Source organism: Glycine max, chromosome 19 (genome assembly GCF_000004515.6).
Source record: "Glycine max cultivar Williams 82 chromosome 19, Glycine_max_v4.0, whole genome shotgun sequence".
Classification (NCBI taxonomy): Eukaryota; Viridiplantae; Streptophyta; class Magnoliopsida; order Fabales; family Fabaceae; genus Glycine; species Glycine max.
In genome coordinates this window covers 50,396,169-50,417,499 of record NC_038255.2, presented here as the reverse complement: position 1 = coordinate 50,417,499, position 21,331 = coordinate 50,396,169, and the positions used below count along the sequence as shown (strand labels likewise).

Here is a 21,331-nt window from a genome sequence, read left to right as displayed (position 1 = left end):
AGTAAAAAAAATAAATTCTAAAATAAATGTTTCATAAAAGTAAAAAATAATTTTCAGAATAAATGTTTCATAATAGTAAAAAAATTAATTTTCATCTTCTAGAATCGGTGTTTCATAACAGTAAAAAATAAAATTCAAAATAAATATTGTATAATAATAAAAAAATAACTTATACCTTCTGAAATGAGTGTTTCATAAGAGTGAAAAAATAGTTATCACATTCTAGAATAATTATTCTATAACTGTAAAAAAAAGTTATTTCCAAAATAAATATTAAATAATAATAAAAAATAACTTATGAAATATCTGTTTCATAATAATAAAAAAATTATGATTAAAAATAAAAAAATATTTTATGTATTCTATAAAACTTATTTTGGAACTATTCTAAAATGATTATTTCATAAGTTATTATATAGTTTTTAAAATTGTGTTTTTGAAATAACAATTGAAAATTAAAAAAAAAATTATAAAATTGTCTCCAAAAGACATAGCATCATATTTTGGATCACATTATTACCTTCAATTGAAATGCTCAAAGGAAGAAGGTGGGAGGAGAATATTTAGTGGCATGAAGTAGGTGAAGTCGTGGAAAACAAAAAATTATCGTCATGAATGAGAAAGATGTCATCATGGCAAGAGTAATTTGCACATAGAGAACAATGTTAGGATTAAAAAAATGATAATGGAGAGTACGAATAGCATTGTGAAAGTGCAGAATTCAAGGCTTAAACCAAATTGCCGCATGGGTCCCACCGCAGCTTTATTAAGATTTAAGATTGACCTTGACGGCGCTGAGTCAATTCTTTAATTACTTTTGTACGCTAAATTACTATTGAGTATTGACTATTTGAATTTTGAAGCCATTTTTATTTTCCGAATAATGCAAAGTGTCCCTTTAATCGAAATGAGAATTTCATACAGCTGTAGTGGTAAATAATTAAATATCAGTGAATTACTAATTTAGTTTTAAAATTATAATATTTAATTAAATTTGTTTCTGAAATTAATAAATATTAGAAAACAATTTTAACACTTTAAAAACCGTGATTAATCAAATTCTTTTTTTGTTTATATTTTTTTGCCTAGTAGCATAGTTTTTTTCTTTTTAAGATTCAAACTACGCGCGAATGTTTTTTTACGAAAAGTCGAGTGCGCACCAAAATATTCTGAATTCTGAAAGATTACTAGATTAATTACGGTTTTGAATTAATACACTGCCATTTGACTATAATTAAGCGGTTTCATTAGAAAATCTTTTGACGAACTTGAAATTTCCTTTGATGAGAGTTAAAGTAAAAGTGAATTTCATTTTTATAGAGTTCAAAAAGATCTTCTTATGTAACTGAATAGCTCCCTTCACATGCAACTTCGCTCAACTACCATCCACCTTAGTTTAATTTAGAGAGTTACAATGATTATGTGAAGCTACCATCAATTAAAGAAGAGAAGAATATGACGTCTAATCAATTAGAGGCAGTGAATCTACTTACTGATTTGCACTACATCTTTAATTAACTGGCTTTAATTAAGTAAAAGTAAAATTTAATTGTTAAATATTTGTTTGTGTCATATCTTACAATTAAAATCTAGTTTGTCTGAATTCATCTCCCGGCCACAACAATCTAAAACATAGACAGGTTATCTAAACTCAGAACTAAAGTTTTCTTTTGCTGTAATTTTAGTGGAAGTACACGAGTATTATTTTAATGATTTAGATTCCTAAAAAATATTTTCAGATAAATTTAAATATTTTTTTGAAGTATTTAATAATTTGAAAGGGTAAAAACTATGGAAGAGATAATTTGTTCTTATATTATAAATTGCATTCTTCACTATCGACTGTTAATACATCTCTTATAATATTGTCTTTCTTTTAAAAATAACTTAATATTATAAAATAAAAAGAAAAGAAAAATATAATTTTCCCGTAAACTCTTAATTTTTTTTATCTTGCTAGTATGATGTTGAAACTATAAAAAATTTCTTGCTTTGATTTTATCTAACTTATAATACTTTATATATATATATATATATATATATATATATATATATATATATATATATATATATATATATATTATTTATTATCATCAAATCTAATATCTCTTATTAAACTGAAATAATCTCACTTGAGTTGATTTGTATATTAAACGATAATTATCTAATAATTATGTATTTTAAAACAACTCTAAATTTCAAATGCTCCATTAATTAAACATAAAATATTAAGAATAATAAAAATGAATTATTAATAACATAGCAAATAAAGTATTATGTATTTTATAAACTCGTTCATCATATGTATACAAATTATAGTTTTCTAAGCAATATTGAACTTGGACAGTGGAACTAATACAAATTTATAATTGCCACATCTAACACAAGTTTGACGACTATATTAAAGTAAATAAAATATGAAAAGGAGCTAAAGAAAAATCTCACCCAATAAATAAATAGCCTAACTCCTACTTTTCTTGTTCGTCTTTTTTTATAGGTTTTTTCGTCTGTGAAATAACCTAACTCTGTCGGAGCACATTTTTCATTGCTTGAGAGTTCTCAATCAAGTTAGTGTATGTTTGACTTGTATAAAATTTAATTGCGACTTTCTTGAATCACAATTTAGCGCATGTTTTGATTAACTTATTTATATTTATTTTTTAATCATTCTTTGCCTGAAGAACTTAAAAAGATAATTCTGAAAAAATTATTCTAAAAAATATTGTCAGTCTCATTTTTTTAAAGTAATCAAATTAATTGTACTATAAACTATTTTAAAATTAAAATTAAATTAATTAAGGTATAATGTAGCGGTATTTTTTTATTAATGGTGAGTATCATTGAAATTGTCTTTTAAATTAAAACTTAATTAATTGGATAAAAGTTACCTTTAATAAAATTAATTATTAGATTAATCATGTTTATTAATCGTAAACAAATTAATTATGATACTAATTTGTATCATAATTAATTCATATTTAAATTTAAAATATAATTTATATCACAATCATTTCTACTATTAAAAGAAATATGTTTTTGGTGCTTAAAAAAATAATGTGTGTCGTTAAGATAATTTGTATCATAATTAATTGAAGAATAATTAGAAAAATACAACATATACTGTTAATGAAAGAAAATAACTTATATCTACAATTAATTATAAAGTTCTTTCTTAAAATATAATAAAACGGAAACGTGCTTTTATTAAAAAGGTATTTTGGAAATAAATTTTTGTTTAAATCTCGTGGGGATGTGAATTTCCAAAGTGAGATATGTATCGCAATTCTCGGACTTGGATCTGGATTCAATGTAACCGAGTCCAAAAATGTATGGGGTATTGCTATTGGTCTCTACATTGTTGATATTGACCCATATATTGTTGGGTGGCTTTTTTTTTAAAAATTTTTCAAAAATATCTTTCCCCATGGAAGTATGATCCCATTGTACATTGTATAGCGGATACATACTTTCGTTGAAATATTGTGGTGTGAAAAAAAATAATGCAATAGAAGTATGATTTCGTTGTGCATGTCCAACTGATATTTTTGTTGAGTTGTCTAGACACAATTATAGTGAGGACGCGTGACGTGAATGAAAGTGTAGGGATGGTATTTTAGCGGCACATGGTGGATGGGCTAAGGGGAAAATGCTCACTCATTTGTAGTCAGGAACAATGTGCGACAATGTTAGGATAATGGTGGTGTTGCATGCAACCGATGTTTAAGTCACTAGGTTCAAATTTGGGGTGGAGATGGTGTGGTGTTGATGGGTTGGGTGGTGGCACGATGAGGGGTCGTGTGCAAATTTGGCCGAGGTGGGATGCGCGTGACAATTTTTGATGGAGGACAAGTAAGGTGTGACACGGTGATGGGGTCGCACATGAATCTAGTGGGGTGGGGTGTGTGTGACAATTTTGCTAAAGGACAAGAGTGACATGGCGCGATGAGGGGGTCAAACGTGAATTTGGTCGAGTGGGTTGTGCTCCATGGTTTTGCTGGAGGACAAGGGTGGTGTCGCGCGATGAGAAGTCTGGAGAACAACGATTTTGAACAATCACACAGTAAAATACAGTTCCATTGTGATCTTTCTTCATATGCACAAGAGAATCGCATTTCCACCATGTGTTTTTTAAAACCTATAAAACTCCCACAATGGAGCACAATTTCATTGTGATTTTGGTACAAATACACAATGAGATTATGTTTCCATTGTGTTAATTTTTTTAAATAGAAAAAATAACAGAAATGTGATTCTACTATGTATCTATAACAAAATCACAACAAAATCATGCTTTTGTTATGCAGTTTTTCCAAGTTTAAAAGAAACACAAAATAGAAACATGATTATCTTGTGGGAGTGAGAAGAAGGTTTGGGGAAGTGGAGAAGGTGAAGGGGATGATGGGTTTGAATTGAGGGGTAACAAAGTCTTTTCTCAAGGAATTTTATTTTTGTTGGGGCCACTAGCAAATGTTGCAAGGGCATATAGCAATTCCAAGTGTGTGCCTTGTTTTTAAAAGCCCAAAAAGGGGACGTCGGGCATGGTTTCTGATATTGACTTGTTAATGTTTATCATTTGCTCCTTGTTTCATTTATAAGTTTTATATTTATATTTATATTCATATTACAGTTTCTTCTTTATTACTCACATGATTGTATGTATCTAGCGAGAAAAGTGTAATTTACTCTCTATTCTTCTTTTAAAGTATAATCATTGGTTGCAATAAAAAAATAAGTAAGTAAATGAAAAAAAAACTTTAACATATATGCATGGTGTATAAAATAGTTTTACACAGATTTGTAGGTATAAAATAATATTTTTACAGGAATATTCAATAAAAATTTATCATATTATCACATCATATTATTGATAAAAAAATGTGATAAAAATAATTAAATGTAATTAGATATATCATAAAATGTTTTATATTAATAGTGTATATAAATTAAATTTTAAACTTAATTACAATTCTAATTACTCTAATATTGTAATTATCTATTATGGTTTTTTAATTTTCCATTGCGCTAATTGGAACTTTTGAGTTTTCTCCAAATTACAATTAAAATTCATAATAATTTTTTTTTTGAAAAATGTAAATTGTATTTTAGATTTACAATGGACTTTTTAAAACTTGACATAAAACTATTTTTAACCATTGATGTTTTTTTCTTTCTAAAAACTATTGAAATTCAAAAAAGGATAAAATATAATAAATTGAAAGAAATAAACAATTAACAAAACAGTGGAATGCACGTCCAAAAGAAGAAAATAGAGACAATATTTCTATTGGAAATACTAAAGAAAATAATAATTTAATTCTCCAAATTATATATTATAGTTTATAATATAAAAACATACTTTAGAAGACAAAATTTAATCAATAGATTAACTTAATAACTTTCAGTTAACATATTATTTATTATTGTTACTTTGTATGCTAAATAATTTAATTTTTCAACGTTTATTCTTGTACCCTCTATTGTCATTATGTCTAGTTCAATGACCAATGAAATATCCTTTGGTCGTCATTAAGTTAAACCGTCAAATGATCACGTAAAAGTCTAACCCAATCTAAATACAAGGTTCTTATTATTTTTTCATTAAATAGTATGATGTTTCTTGCTGAATTTATAAACACTGTTAGGCTTTCCAGTAATGTAACAATGCTCCTTTTCTATAGACATCTTTTTTTATTTAATAAATTTCATAGATTCTTAGTACTTTCATTAAAGAACTAAAATAAATAAGTATTTATTATATAAATTATAAGAGAGGATAAAAAATATTATAAATGACGTAATTTTAAGTATTTCAATAAAAATTGATCCTTTATTTTAATATAACTAGGAAGTGTAATTTTCTTCTCACCAAGTCAATTCATTTTTTGAGTAAAGTGTCTGAGTTAGTGAATCACCTATTTAATAACAAATCTGATTCATTATCATTCTTTCATAACAAATTATCATAATCATTATTGTCATTATTCCGTTATTGTCACCACTCTTATCTTATTATTCTTGTCATTGTCATTATTTAATAATAGAACAAGATATGATAAAAATAATTAACTCATTTTATTTATATTCAATTTGTAACATCTTTTTAAAAATAAAAAATAAAAAATTAATCAAAACTTCAAACTCAAACAAAAATTGATTTTGATTCTTAAAAGCCTTATAGACCTTAAATAATAGCCCAAGGGCACTTCTATTGCCTAAAAAAATTTGGTGACATATGTACCAATCAAAAAGAGAGAAAATAGATTTGATTTTAATTAGGAGTGATGTTACGCGGGCATGGACTGTGCCCACGTACGCAGAGAATATATATATATATATATATGAATGGCCTAACCGAAACGAACGGCGTCACCGTGCTGAGGTTTGTTGTTGTGTTTGTGGCCTCTCTCAGCCGTCTCAGTCTCTGCCTAACACTCGCTCATCCTAAAATATGATCATTTCTTCGCCGTAAATTCGCCGGCAACCCGAGACCTCAACTTCTCACTGCCGTTTTCTCCTCCCTCAAAAAAACAAGGTTAGGGTTTTCATGGCTTCGGAGACGAAGGTCGTGAATCTGGCTGAGGAAGCCAAGCTCGCCAGAGAAGGTGTCACGGCTCCCTCCTATGCTTTTACCACCATCTGCAAGTCCCTCGTCGCTGGTGGAGTCGCCGGAGGAGTGTCCGTTCCACTTCTCAATTGCTTCTTTTTCTTTTCTTTTCTTTTCAATCTTAGTTTTTCAGGAAATTTCGATGCTAATGTTAATAATTAAATTTTGATGCTTCGTTGTCTGGGAGCAATGAAGCACTAGTTATTCTGTTTCGCCAAATCTCTCTTAATGGAATATGATCTACTAAACATACGTGCTACTGTTCACCTGGGAAGTTGCAAAAGTAGGTTTCTGTTAATCTCCCTGTACTTGGATTAGATCAATTGTTAAAACCACACCAATTTTGGGGTTCTGGAAGAAGCTTCATTTGAGAGCCAAATTATTGAAATCTGTTTCCACTGGTGGAATGAATTCAGTGTCTTCCTTTATGCCTTTAAAACTCACCAATTTTGTTTTATTAATTTATGTATGTCTGCCTTACTAGCATTGTGTTACTGTCCAATATGAGAATCGGCTTAATTTGGACTCCATTGCTACAGTTATATGCTCATGCCAACCTAATCCAATTTTCCTGGAAACTATTTCTTACTGATAATTTCAATGTCCCTTTTTGCATTATGTCAGGTTTTAATTGATTTGAACCTTTTTTTGTATATATGCAGATCACGAACTGCAGTTGCTCCACTGGAACGGTTGAAGATTTTGCTACAGGTTAGTCCACTGGAACGGTTGAAGATTTAGCTAAATCCACATTTAGCTATCATTTATCTGACAAGCTACCATTTTTGTTGCTTCTTTTGTGCTTGGATGTATCAATATCTTACGTGTGATGTGATGTGCCTCTGCCATTTACAGGTTCAGAATCCCCACAGCATTAAATACAATGGAACAATTCAAGGTCTAAAATATATATGGAGAACTGAAGGTTTTCGTGGGCTGTTCAAAGGGAATGGTACTAATTGTGCTCGAATTGTCCCAAATTCTGCTGTGAAGTTCTTCAGTTATGAGCAAGCTTCCAAGTAAGCTTTCCTTTAGATATACACTGATGTACTGCACTTTTATGATGATAAATTTGTAATGATGGATTCTGCCATCCTTTTTTATTTTATTTTTTTTCAAAACAGTTTTCTTTAAGCATGGTCACTCCTTTGGCAAAGTAGTTTCAATTTTTATATCCATGTGTTACATATATAGCTCTTTCTCCTCTTTTTACTGAATGTTTCTTTCTGGCAGAGGTATACTACATCTGTATCAGAAGCAAACTGGAAACGGTATGTCCATGTTTATTATTTTTCTCTTCTGGTGTGTGTGTATGGTTGTTGAGGGAGGAGGAGTGCTGGTTCAGTAGCTTGTTTTGGGTTTTGCATAATTTTGGGGGGAAATCACTTCCTGGAAAGGACAAAACTTACATTTCCTTAGGTGCTGTTCTCCAATAAAATCATAGCATGTGTATTAATTCTGAACCACTTCCTCCTCCTTTTTAAAGTGTTCATAGTTGAGGTATATAATTTAGTATTCATTCTGCGGTTCAATATTTTGTTTTTGAATAATATATCTTAAAATATTAAAAATCCCAAATAAATGGAGACAATTAGGTCTAAATAAAAATTTTCAATGATAAATCCCTTTATCTAAATGTTTTTTTTTCCTCGTACTTTTCGTCAGAGGATGCTCAGCTGACTCCTCTTTTCCGTCTTGGGGCTGGAGCATGTGCGGGAATAATTGCCATGTCTGCAACTTATCCAATGGACATGGTTCGAGGCAGAATAACTGTACAGGTCCTTTTTATTTTACCCCCATATCCTTCATCCTTGCTTTACTTTCTTTTGGTCAGAAAGGTAGCTGCAAATGCATAAATTGTGATACTTCTTATAGCTACAAATTTAAGTGGAAAGAAAATATGCAAGTCTCACAATTTTTTTGTTGTCTTAATATAACAGTAAGTTTGCTTTTCCTTGTATTTGCAGACAGAGAAGTCCCCTTACCAGTACAGAGGAATGTTTCATGCTCTGTCAACTGTACTCAGGGAAGAAGGTCCACGTGCTTTATATAAGGGGTGGCTTCCTTCAGTCATTGGAGTTGTGAGTAACGCTTCTAGAAATTCTTTTTAGAAGTTGATGATTATGGTCATAATCATAATGACTGTTATAAAAAATTATAACATTATGCTTTCACTATTGGCTTTATGGGAAATTCATATTGCATTTGATAGTAACAATGTAGGACCTGTAGGCTGCAGTTGGGGGAGGGGGAGAACATATAGAGTACTAAGATTTCAAATTTGTCGAGTGCTAGACAATGTCTACCCTCCTTAGGGGACAATTTAATAGCATTCCTTTCTGGGGCTGCTTATAGATGTGGGGTATATTGGTAAGGATGTGTGACTAAATTCTTAGTGAGTTATTCATGGTTATTATCTGTAGATAGATAGCAATATAGCATCTATTTAGTAAGTTGTGCAGAACATAAGATCAACATGGGGCTGTAGGATTGATCGTAAGGCTGCACCTAAAACTGGCATGTGCAGTTTTATTGACATTTTTAATTTAACTATATTTTCTGATAATTGTTCTTCTACTCGTTAAATGCTTCATTGAACAATTTCTTTACATAAAGACTTTCCATTCTTCAATGCTCTTGACACACTTCATAGTGAATTCTAATAATTAATGCTACTAATGGGGTCTGTTGACAAGGTTTTACCTGGTTATGGTAGGTTCTAGGTGGAAAATAGCTAGGTACAGAAACAGAAGACAGTAAAATCTCAGTTATGCTTCAGTAAACTGCTCAAGTTTTGTTACAAACCAAGAAAAGAATTGGGGCAAAAGAAAATAAAGATTTTATTGGTAGAATGAAAATGAACAGAACAAAGGAGAGAAATCTCTCCTCTAAGGGCTCCACCTTCACAAAGGATCTCTCTTTTCACAAAGAGCAAAAGCTCAATTTACAAATATTGTCGGACAAAATGAATACCATACCCCTCCCTCACTCCTGTTTAATTATATCACTAACTCCCTCCCTCTAACTAACTATTGGCTAATGTCCCAGCGGTACTAATTTACTACCTCTTCCCTCTCTCCCAACTCCTAAAAGTTTATAGAGATATGAACAGTGACTCTTCTTAAATATTCTTTGTGCTTTGTAATTATGTTTAACTGACTAAAGTTCACTTCAATTTTGAACGGAAGTTCTCTTTTTGGGTGCTGTCATCAGACTTATTGACTTAAATATTCTCTTACTCTATTTTTTTTGCTGTTTTTCAGATTCCTTATGTGGGCCTCAACTTTGCTGTGTACGAGTCTTTGAAAGATTGGTTAGTTAAATCTAATCCATTAGGTCTAGTTCAAGATTCCGAGTTGAGTGTGACAACTCGCCTGGCTTGTGGTGCTGCAGCTGGAACTATTGGACAAACTGTTGCTTACCCTCTTGATGTCATTCGTCGAAGAATGCAGATGGTGGGTTGGAACCATGCTGCTTCTGTTGTAGCTGGTGATGGAAGAGGGAAGGTACCTCTTGCATACACTGGCATGGTTGATGCTTTTAGGAAAACTGTTCGGTATGAGGGATTTGGCGCATTATACAGGGGTCTGGTGCCAAATTCTGTAAAGGTCAGTTTTCATCTAATACTCATGATTCATGAATTATGTTCTGTTATGAAAAAAATGTGGGTAAACCATATCTGGGTAAACATGTGCATCTATTTAGAAAGTAAGGTTTTCCTTCCTTCTTTTGAAGAAAATATTATTAATTTACTATATCTATGAAGCACCTAAAAAATGTTTGTTCGTGCATTATGTCACCTGGATGATTCCTGTGTGCGATCCCTCCATCATACTCTGTTGGTGTTGCTTCTCTGATTAAAGCTGTGAACTTAAAAAGCTTCTACCTGATTAGAACAAAGTCTGATTTTCAAGGGGGTATTGCAAGACTCAAGTCTGTGGTCTTGGTCAAACATATGATATTTTGAACGTAAATTATTTACTACTCCCGCTCAGCTTCAGATCAGCTTAATGAAATGCATGATCAACCACCTATAAACACATGCTATATCTTAGGCTTTTATTATTATTACCCTTGTCTGGCGTTGTCTCAATTTTATGTGGTGTTTAAACAATCTAATGAGTCATAAGTCATGGCATTGTTTAAGAATCCCTAATTTTATGCAGTGGTCATGAAAAATTTGGTTTCATGTTGGAATTTTTATTAGATGTTGTCTGGAACCATGAAATCAGTGCACTTTGCATAGCAGCCTCCGTGTAAAGCAATCAACTGAAAATGTTATAGTTACATGGTTCCATTTGTTTAATGCCTCCACTGATGGTTGGTGTTTATAAATGATCTCAATTCCCATTTACTTTAGCAATTGTGATATGATTCTTTTTAATATTTAGCCAAAATTATTTTTGAATGGCATTGATCTTCCTTTAACTAGAGCTGTTTTGATATTACTTGAATCTTGATCTGTTGCAGGTGGTCCCATCCATAGCAATTGCGTTTGTAACATATGAGGTGGTGAAGGACATTTTAGGAGTGGAGATCAGGATATCAGACTGAAGATTTGCATCCATGTGATATTTGATTGCCTGTTGTTTTCTTGTAGGCAAGGGGATGCAGAGATGATAAATTAGGGTTACTTTCTTATTTTTAATCTCTTCAATGAGTTAGGAAGCACTTGAGTTAGCGTGTATAAATTAATTCCCTTGCATCCCATTTGTTTTTCCTTGTGAACATGATTTAGCTTTTAGCTTCTTATTCATCTTCTATGGCAATAAATGTTGCGGAAAAACAGTGCAAGGACATATCGGCATGCATTTCTGCAGAGTGAAGAAAGCATTTTTATTGGTTGTATATCCATTGACTGATTACTGAGTACCACTCCCTATCCTCGTCTAGAAATCGTATTTGTATTGTGTGCAAGTTACTCTATTCAGCCACTCTATAGCCCAGCAAATAGCGATAAGTCTGAAGGTCTCGTGTTATATTTACCTTATTATATTTCTCAGCACATTCCTGCAAGTGGAGGTCTAGTGTCATCTATGATATTAATAATACTAATTAATAAAGGATAAGTTTTTTTTTTCTTATTTCACTTTTCTTTTAGATGTTTATATTCTTCAATTGCATGGCATAATTAAAATTTTACCTCCCAACAGTATGCTCCATTTTTTATATTTAACTTCCTCTCTCTTATTTTATGTTTTATTTTAAAAAATATATAAAGGGGCTGTCTCTATTTCTCCTAATATAATAATAATAACTAAAAAAAGAGGAAAAATCAATGAAAAGACGTCGGAAAATGGATAGAAAACAGAAATGATGAAAAATTGACTCGTCTGTTGTAGTCATTATCTTTATATATAGTAAACAGATGTTATGAGTATTTAGATTGGTTCTAAAATGTGGCTATTGAATTATTTAATTAAAAGTTGTGTTATTCATTGAAAATATATGTGGCTACGTACAGAGTCCAAATGGATTATATGCATACAATCTGAATAAAGCCGTCTATATCCGAATATATTTCTATCTTATTCCGAATTCTTATTTGAATCTGATAGACAGCTGTGTGATAACAACTTATTTGGCAATTTATGCTGACAGAATTTTGTTTAATAACTTTAATTCAACATGCGATGTACTGGGAATGTAGGACATTTATGATATGTTTTTAGTTAGAATTTATCACGACCTGATACACATAAATAATTTTGATTCAATTTGAATTAATTTAGTATTCATGTTTGAGAGAGCTAAATAATTCCATATTCTGTAAAAACTTTCTTAAAAACTGTAAGAAATTTTTTTTCTTTATAATAAGATGAATTCAACGTGCAAATAGTTTGTTTGGTTACTCTTTGAATGAAATTTACAAATAACAATTATTTTTCCAAAATATAACAAACTAAGACGGACTTTTAAATTGAATTTACAAACCAATTCAATCTAATGATTTTTTTTAGTGTATCATATTTTTAATCTTAAATACCTTTTTCTGTTTTAAATTGGGATTGTTTTTAAACACCCCTACTTAATATGTCTCCTATTCTTATAGACAAAGAAAATCCTGTTAATATTCACATAATTTTAATATGGACAAATAATCAAGTTATCTATAATTCATGTCCCAACTAACAAAAAACGTTTCTTATATACATTAATTGCATCATGGATGTCAACTGATGGAGTCAGCCTTTTGATGATGGCGCTTTGTCATCATTCTTACTCAATACATAGAATTTCATTTATTGTTTTCTATTTTGCTTTTCTTGCAAATTTTCTCGGTTAGCTTTGCATTCAACAATGGCAATCACGAGCTTTATGATGGTACCATGAAGTGCTCTGCTGCCCAACTCCCTCATCTTGAACCTGAATCCTTTTTCTTTCGATTCCTTCATCATGACCAACGAGATTTCTTCACAAGACCAATCCCTGAATGTCTATAGCCCATACTATCTTCATCCAGGAGAAAATCTTGCAATTGCACTGGTTTCTCCGATTCTTGATCTGACAAACTATAACTCATGGAGTCGTTCGATGCTTACTGCATTAAGCGCGAAAAATAAAATCGAATTTGTAGATGGATCAATCCAGAAATGTGCATCAAATCATCCTTTTCATGCAGCTTGGAGGAGATGCAACAATATGGTGTTTTCTTGGCTTGTCCACTCGATTTCACCCTCGATAAGGTAGAGTATCTTATGGATGGATAATGCTAAAGACATTTGGAAGGACTTAAAGTCAAGATACTCACAAGGAGATCTACTCAGAATTTCAAAGTTACAGCAAGAAATGACTTCTATCAAACAAGGTGATCAAAGCATTACCGCTTACTTCATAAAATTGAGAGTTATTTGGGATGAATTAGAAAGTTAGAGGCCTAATCCAACATGTTCATGTGATCCAAAGTGTGTATGTGATGCTCTTACTAGTGTGATGGAAAGAAAGCAACAAGATCATATAATGCAGTTCCTTAGAGTTTTAATATTGTGAGATCCAATGTATTGATGATGGATCCATTGCCAAACATAGCCAAGGTTTTCTCATATGTTGTTCAGCAAGAAAGACAAATCAATAGCAATGAATTAACAGGAAGTATGAGTCTGATCAACGGAGTAGGCAACAATTCATCAAATTCTGGGCTTTCATGTAACTATTATGGAAAAAATAATCACACTATTGATAGATGCTATAGGAAAAATGGTTTTCCTCATAATTATGCTTACAAGGAGGAAATGGAACTCAAAGCAATCCTGACAGAGGAAATTCAAGAGTAAAAGAAAACAAGAACTGCACATATTGTGATTTTTCTAATCATACTTTAGATGATTGTTACAAGAAGAATGGATACTCACGTGGACACAAACTTTACAAGGTTCAAAATCCAAACATCAATAAACTGTAAGAGAAGAAGGTGATGGTTCACCCTTAGATCAAAATCAAGAGACACAAAATGAAGATGTAAGATTAACTACTCAACAATATAAAGCCTCGATGTCATTATTACAACAACAATTAACTTCCAACTAATTAACTACCACTAGTTCCAACTAACTAAACTAACTTCCAACTAACACTAAGTATCTCCCAAAATACATATTCTTAATTAATTAAGTTCTAAATTAATTACCTGGAGTCTTATCCTGTAGTTTGAAATCTTGATGAAAGTGGTTTCCTCCCATGCTTAGGCTCATGTTTCTCTCGTCTCTTGCCTTGTGATCTTGCTATGCATGTTTTAGTTACAGCAACCTCATCTTTTGTCTTCTCTTGGCTCTCCTCATGATATTCTATGCACTCATCGCTTGAAAAGTAAAATAACGAAAGCAACACGAGCAACATGCTTAGCTCAGCTAGAGATGCATTTAGCAGATGTAAGTGACTCAATGTACCATTATTTTCTCCTCCTCCATGCTCTTCAATCATGTTCATGTTTATCTCTTTCTCTGCTTCTGCCTTATTCTCTATAAAAAAATTTGGGTCTTAGAAATCAAACCAAGTTTTTAAACTGTCTGCATTTATTATTAACGTGTTCTTGAAACTTCTTTTCTCTCAGATTAAATAGATCAGAAATAATTGTAAGAGAGAAGTTGAAAGGTCTCTTGGATAAATTAAGGATTTCTACAAAAGCCATTGATCTAATTTGAGTTGAGCTTAAGTTTGGATACATTTGATTCTCAATTCTCTGCTTCCAATTTTGTCTTTCTATTTCAAAGTGCGAGGTTATTAATTGACTCTCTCCCTCTCCATTTGATTGGTTCATACAATCTATGGTAATTATATATCACATCCTAACCTAGCCTGTGACCAGTTTAGAAACATATGTTGCTTTATTAAATTGAGGCTTGCCGCCAGTTTAGCCACGAGGATTTATTTCCATTCTTTCAATATATAGTCATTCTTTAACAGTGTTTTTGGTTGAAATATGAAAATAAAAGAGAAATATTTAAATTAAAATAAAATATAAAATGACATTTCGAATTACGGTCTGACAAATCTTTAGCTTCAATTCATGACAACATTACCTTAAATCTTGCTTGATTCATCCGTATATTTGATAGAAATAATAATAATTACGTAGGATAGTTGTACTTTTAATTTGTTTAATTTAGATTACATACAATTTTGGCCCTTTTAATTTTTAGTTAATCAAGTTTCTTTATTTTTAAAATTAAGCAATTTTTTTTATCTTTCCCCCCAAAATTATCATTTACTATTATTTTATATTTTTAAAAATTAAACTGATTAAATTGTTTCAAACCGTTTTTTTTAACTTAAATTTACTAACTAGGCGAGAAATAAAAACGCGCCATATTTAGCGTACGATTGATTTTGTTTATTATGGTGGAAAAAAATAGTAAGAAATTTAATCCGCAAGCGAAGAAAGTAAACGTTGATAATTTTCTTAAAAGTAAATTTAAGTTATTTAACTCAAAGTAGTTTTTTTTTTTTTGCTGAATTTAACTCCAAGTAGTTAAGTTTTAAAGTAACTTATTTTTAGGATTATAAGTATTTTATGCAAAGGATATTTACATATTTTTTATATCTGAATTATAGATATTTTTACAAGAGATAGTATTATTCAAGCACAAAATGTTTACAATATGGTGGATTAATTTTTTTCATACTGTTAGCCAAAAAAAAATCTAATGATATATATGTTTTTTTTTTTGTTTGGTGAAGTAATGATATGATTAATAATTTTTTGGTCTTAAATAACGGGGACACGCGCCAAAGCCTTTTATAGCACATGGGAGTTGGTACTAAACGGTGCGTTTGAGCGCGTGTTTCTTGAGCCTCTCTGCTTGGATCTGCAGAAGTTGAAGAAGAAGAGAAGAAGAAGATGCAGTGGTACTTCGTCGCTTCGCTCCTCACCGTCCTCACCAGTTCTCAGGTCACTCTCATTTAAACCCTAATTTCACCCATTTCCGTCTTCCATTCACACACACTTCTCTAATTAGATTTCGCGTCACAGGGAATACTAACAACCCTCTCGCAAAGTAACGGAGAGTACAAGTATGATTACGCCACGGTCCCATTTCTCGCCGAGGTTTTCAAGGTAAATAAAAAACGAACACTTAGTGCATCAATTTTTATAAACCAAATTTTGATGGTGAATAACAGTGGTGGGTGGTTTCACCTTTTCAGCTTGCGGTGTCAAGTTTGTTACTGTGGAGGGAATGCAAAAAGTCACCTTTGCCAAAGATGACAACGGAGTGGAAAACGGTGTCTCTGTTCCCCATTCCCTCAGTTATATATCTGATCCACAACAATGTTCAGTTTGCTACACTCACTTATGTGGACACATCCACTTATCAGATAATGGGCAATTTGAAGATTGTCACCACTGGAATTCTATTTAGGTGCCTTCACTTTTCACAATTCAGATCAATGTTTTTTTGTTCCCTCAATTAGAATTGGTATCTGAAAGCTTTTTCTTTGTTTCTTTGAAGGTTGTTCTTAGGGAGGAGGCTTTCTAACTTGCAGTGGATGGCTATTGTGCTGTTGGCTGTTGGGACAACCACAAGTCAGGTGCCAACAACTTACGGGAGTCTCGGAAATTTGGTTTTGTGGCTTTAAATTTATTTTTCATAAGAACTAAGATGAATATCTAGTTCTGAGGTTTGTTCAGGATTGTGTGGCTATGATGCAATAGGTCTGGATAATTTTTGTTTATCATTTACTTACGTGACACTCTAATCTTATAAGGTCATTTTCATACAGCTGAATGATTCCTTTTGTTGTTTCTTTTTGGAAGATGCCTTACTTGCACTGCTTCTACCTTATCCTTTCCTCCTTCTAACAGTGTTTATTCTGCTGATGTGATAGTTGTAGCCTGTTAATACCGTGATAGCTTCTCTTAGAAGGGTTTGAGACTAACTCAACCCCAAAAGCTATAGCTCATAGGGTGAGGATTGTCCTCGACTTATTACTCTATCTTGACACTATCTCTAGCCAATGTGGAACTTGGATTTTTTTCAATATACTCCTCTCATGTCCAACACTTTGGAGCTTGAAGCGTGGATAACATGGTGGGTGGTCCTTTGAATGGATCTAGGATAGACTTTGATACCATCTTAGAAGAGTTTGGACCTAACTCAACCCCAAAAGCTAACTCATAGGGTGAGGATTGTGCTCCACTTATATACTTTATCTTGACACTATCTCTAGTCAATGTGGGACTTGGGTTTTTCCCAATAGCTTCAAATATGTAATTTGAGAAGTACATCCTTGGATTAAGAGTGTTTCAAATAAATTCAACCAGCTTTTGGCTTCCTCTGCTGACATATATACATGGTATCAGAAAGCTTCTACTAATACAGATGGCACATGTACTTCTGATGGAGATTAAACTGGACGTCCCTTTGGGAATGAGAGGAAGTTCCTTTTAGGGGAGGATAAGAAATCTTCCTAAATTAAAAAAAAAAAAAAAAAGTGAGACAATGTGGTTCAGAAATCACAAATGCAACAGATAAATGCCCTTGAAATAACCACGAGTACAAGACCTGAGAGATGTAATGAGTTAGCATGTAAAATTATATGGAATTGAAGCCCAAATACATCTTTGTTCTGTTTTGTTCTGTATTATTTTTTTTTGTGGTCACTGGTTTATATATTAGGTAAATTAGCTCTATGATAAAAATGTTATTTAAACAGAACTGTTTCTGTTTATTGTTTTAGGTTAGGGGATGTGGAGAGGCTTCTTGTGACTCCCTTTTCTCAGCTCCAATTCAGGGCTACATGTTAGGAGTTCTATCTGCTTGTCTCTCAGCTTTAGCTGGGATTTATACTGAGTTCTTGATGAAGAAAAACAATGACAGCTTATACTGGCAGAATATACAGTTGTACACGTAGGTATTTTTTCTTGATTTTATCAAATGTCTTCAAAGGCATGGGCACATGTGTCAGTCTTTTAATCTTTTAAACTGTTTATTTCTGAAGCAATTTCGTCTCTCTTAGCCTATTAAAGGAATGTGGTTATTTTATGTATCAAGAAATGAGTGCTTTGTTTTCACTTTCTAAGGAATAGAGCATGTATTACTGTTGAATTCATGTGGTTCATCCGGTGTAGATTCCTAATTTCTAACTCTTTCAACTTGACATTTTTGTGGTTTTGTGCTTTGTGTGTGTGTGGGGGGGGGGGGGTACTTAATATACATTTGAATTTCCATGATTGTCATCATGCAGTAGCATTTTTTAGCTAATAATCTATCTGAATTTTCTTTTTTAATTAAGAGGAATTTATTTCTGCACTGTTTTTTCTTAGAGCGAGATGAATGTTTCTGAAAAATCGGAAGATCTTGAGTATTGTTTTTATGGCACTCTAGCTAAATAGCTAATGAATATCATTAGGTGATTACCATGGTCAAATATTTTTTAATCATATACTGGAGGAATACACACTAAATGAAATTCTCTCCAGGTTTGGTACACTTTTCAATATGGCACGACTACTTGCAGATGATTTTAGAGGTGGATTTGAAAATGGACCCTGGTGGCAACGTATTTTCAATGGATACACTATCACTACCTGGATGGTGGTATTGAATCTAGGGTCTACTGGTCTTTTGGTTTCATGGTTAATGAAACATGCTGATAATATTGTAAAGGTATATCCTTGGATCCTCCTGCCAGCATCCTTTTCTTGTGTTTGTTATCATATTAAATCTATTTCGGTGTAGAACTTGATGTTGAATTTACCTCCTTAGAATAATCTTTTTCTTATGTGGGAAATAATTATGTGACACTGAAATTAGTAAAGAAGTATCACATAACAGTATATGGTATTTGTTTATTTATATTCTGTTCCTTTTCTCTCCTAATTGTTCGTTGTTTCTGCTTTCATTAGGTCTATTCCACATCAATGGCGATGCTGCTGACGATGATACTTTCACTATTTCTCTTCAACTTCAAACCTACACTGCAGGTAAATTTCCAGCCTAAGCAATTGCTCTAGTTGTATGTTATTTTACAGGATACTCATAGCTTCTTTGCTGTAGCTCTAGTTTAGAATCTGTTCTTAAATTTGTGGAATGCTTGTTTTTAGCCATTCTTATTTAAACATATTAGTGATGTGCCAATTTCTTTTTAACTGTACCTATGATAGATTTTTTTTTTCATGACTGTTATTAGTTATTACTTATTGGTCACTCTTTGTAAGTAAATACTCATGTCTTACATTTTTTCATTCAGGCTCTTGTTGAGGTTGAATGTTGGCATGATTGTTTAAAACCTTTCATGACATTCTCAGGCCATAACAATATTAATTTTTTATTTTATATTTTATCTTTGCAGCTTTTCTTGGGCATTATTATTTGTATGATGTCTCTACACATGTATTTTGCCCCACCAAATATGCTCTTAGATATGCCATTAACAGTTAAGCCAGATGAAGAGAAGCTCATTGAAGTTTCTGTTGATCGAAGAACACTTTCATGATGTTGTATTGACATCTGAATACAATGCTTGGGTAAATGAACATTTATTTCAATTCTAAGTTTTGCTTTATTTTCTAAATATATCAATCAAAATATTCTCATACAACATTGAACATTGCTACATAATGCGTGTGGCATTAAGAAAATATTTGTTTGATATTAAACAATGTTTCTTCCTTGTGAGATAGTGGTCTTGAGTTTAGTAGTCACAAATTGCCTCTCGTTTCATGAGGTTAAGGTGGTGACCCTTCCCAAACCTCAAAATGGTGGGAGCCTCGCGCATTGGCCACCCTTTTACATAGTTATAATTATGTGTAACTGATCAAACGTGATCATTGAGTCCGAGAGAAGGGGGGGGGGGGGGAGGGGTTATGTTGCACGCAGTATTCTGAGTGAATATCACTTTCAATAAGATATTGCAGGTTTGTTGGGTACATGATACGATACTGTAGTTTAAATATATCAGTGTCGATCTTTTTTTCTTGATTGAAAGACAATCATATGCCTCTTTGTGCTAATTCTACTTTCAAGTTCTGATGTATATACACTGAAGAGGTATTAGAAATATGTATTGGTCACTAATGTTTGCAAATTGCACCTGTCTGCGTTAATCTAATGGGCCTGTTATAACTTTTTGTGCCTTTTATTTCACTTGTAGGCAAGCAATTGACAATTTTGGTTTTCAGTATTTTCTTATTGGTTCTGAAGGTAATTTAATTTGTTCTTTCCCAGGTAGCAGAAATGCTGAATATTATTCCATGCTGCTGCATTGATTCAGTGACTTTGTAGGCATCGTTAGGGGGATGACTTCAACTCTATATAGCTAATTTGAACATCCCATGTGTTGCCTGCGTTTAAATATATGGAAAGGGTATACTGTGGGAAAAGTCTGTTGAATGAAAGTGAGCAGAATGTGGTTTAGAAGGAAATAGAATTTTCAATTTTGCCATTGGTTTTTGGTAAGTCTTCATAGGGGTGTTACCCATTGACACACAAGGCACTTTATGTCTTCCTCGAATGTGATCTTTCTACCTGGTTGCTGTACAAACTAAACAATTCTTCACCATTAATTATTTTAAAGGTTAAATTAGTTTTTTAATTTAATTTTTACGTTTGATTTGGTCCTTTATTTCTTTTTGAGTTCAATTTGATCTTCTAATTTTTAAAATTTGTTCAACTTAATCCTTTATTTTTTATTCAATTTAATCCTCTAATTTTTAAAATCAGTTTAATTTAAATTTACCGTCTAAATTAATTTGAGTGATCCTGTTTACTGAATTTATTCCTATAATCTATATGAGTGTTTTATGACGGTTTAAATCATTATTAAATGGTTTTAAGCAATCATAAAGTGCGACTTGTTAGTATTGTTGGTCCAATTTAGGCATCATAATCAAATTAAATCGATTTAAAAATTGGAAGATCAAATTGAACCTAAAAAATAAATTAAAGGATGAATAAATTAATTTAACCTCATTTAAATAGAGTTTTTTTTTTACCGTTTGATGCTCATCCAATGCGCCTATTTTTTACGAGCATAACGAGGGCACATTTGATATAGGTGGAAATGCATTATGTCTCCTTCCAAGTAGTGATTGGGTCGTACGGAACTGAAGTTTGTGCCCTTCTATTTGTTGGCATTCAATACTTAGTGTGTAGTTAGGCAAATAAATGATCTGATGTCCAAATTTGTTGCTTTGTGTTTGGTAGGGAAGTTATTGTGGCGTTGATTTATATTATATAGTTGGAAACTTTATGATTGCTTTGCTCGGGCTAGGAGGTTAGTCATTCAAAA

The 21,331-nt window shown here is 32.0% G+C and overlaps 2 protein-coding genes across 2 annotated transcripts; both read left to right on the top strand.

Annotated features, from left to right (window-relative positions):
• Nucleotides 1-6,264: 6,264 nt before the first annotated feature.
• LOC100787927 (mitochondrial adenine nucleotide transporter ADNT1) lies at nt 6,265-11,452 on the top strand. Its single transcript, XM_003554710.5, has 8 exons — nt 6,265-6,675; nt 7,267-7,315; nt 7,460-7,623; nt 7,838-7,875; nt 8,270-8,382; nt 8,572-8,685; nt 9,868-10,212; nt 11,075-11,452. The coding sequence occupies exons 1-8, from the start codon at nt 6,545-6,547 to the stop codon at nt 11,156-11,158; spliced, it is 1,038 nt and encodes a 345-aa protein (XP_003554758.1). The 5' UTR covers nt 6,265-6,544; the 3' UTR covers nt 11,159-11,452.
• A 4,370-nt stretch (nt 11,453-15,822) lies between these two features.
• On the top strand, nt 15,823-20,640 carry LOC100787400 (CMP-sialic acid transporter 1). The gene is made up of 9 exons (XM_014772126.3): nt 15,823-15,992; nt 16,074-16,157; nt 16,247-16,461; nt 16,552-16,630; nt 17,780-17,949; nt 18,522-18,708; nt 18,948-19,025; nt 19,394-19,568; nt 20,269-20,640. The coding sequence occupies exons 1-8, from the start codon at nt 15,942-15,944 to the stop codon at nt 19,535-19,537; spliced, it is 1,008 nt and encodes a 335-aa protein (XP_014627612.2). The 5' UTR covers nt 15,823-15,941; the 3' UTR covers nt 19,538-19,568; nt 20,269-20,640.
• Nucleotides 20,641-21,331: the final 691 nt, after the last annotated feature.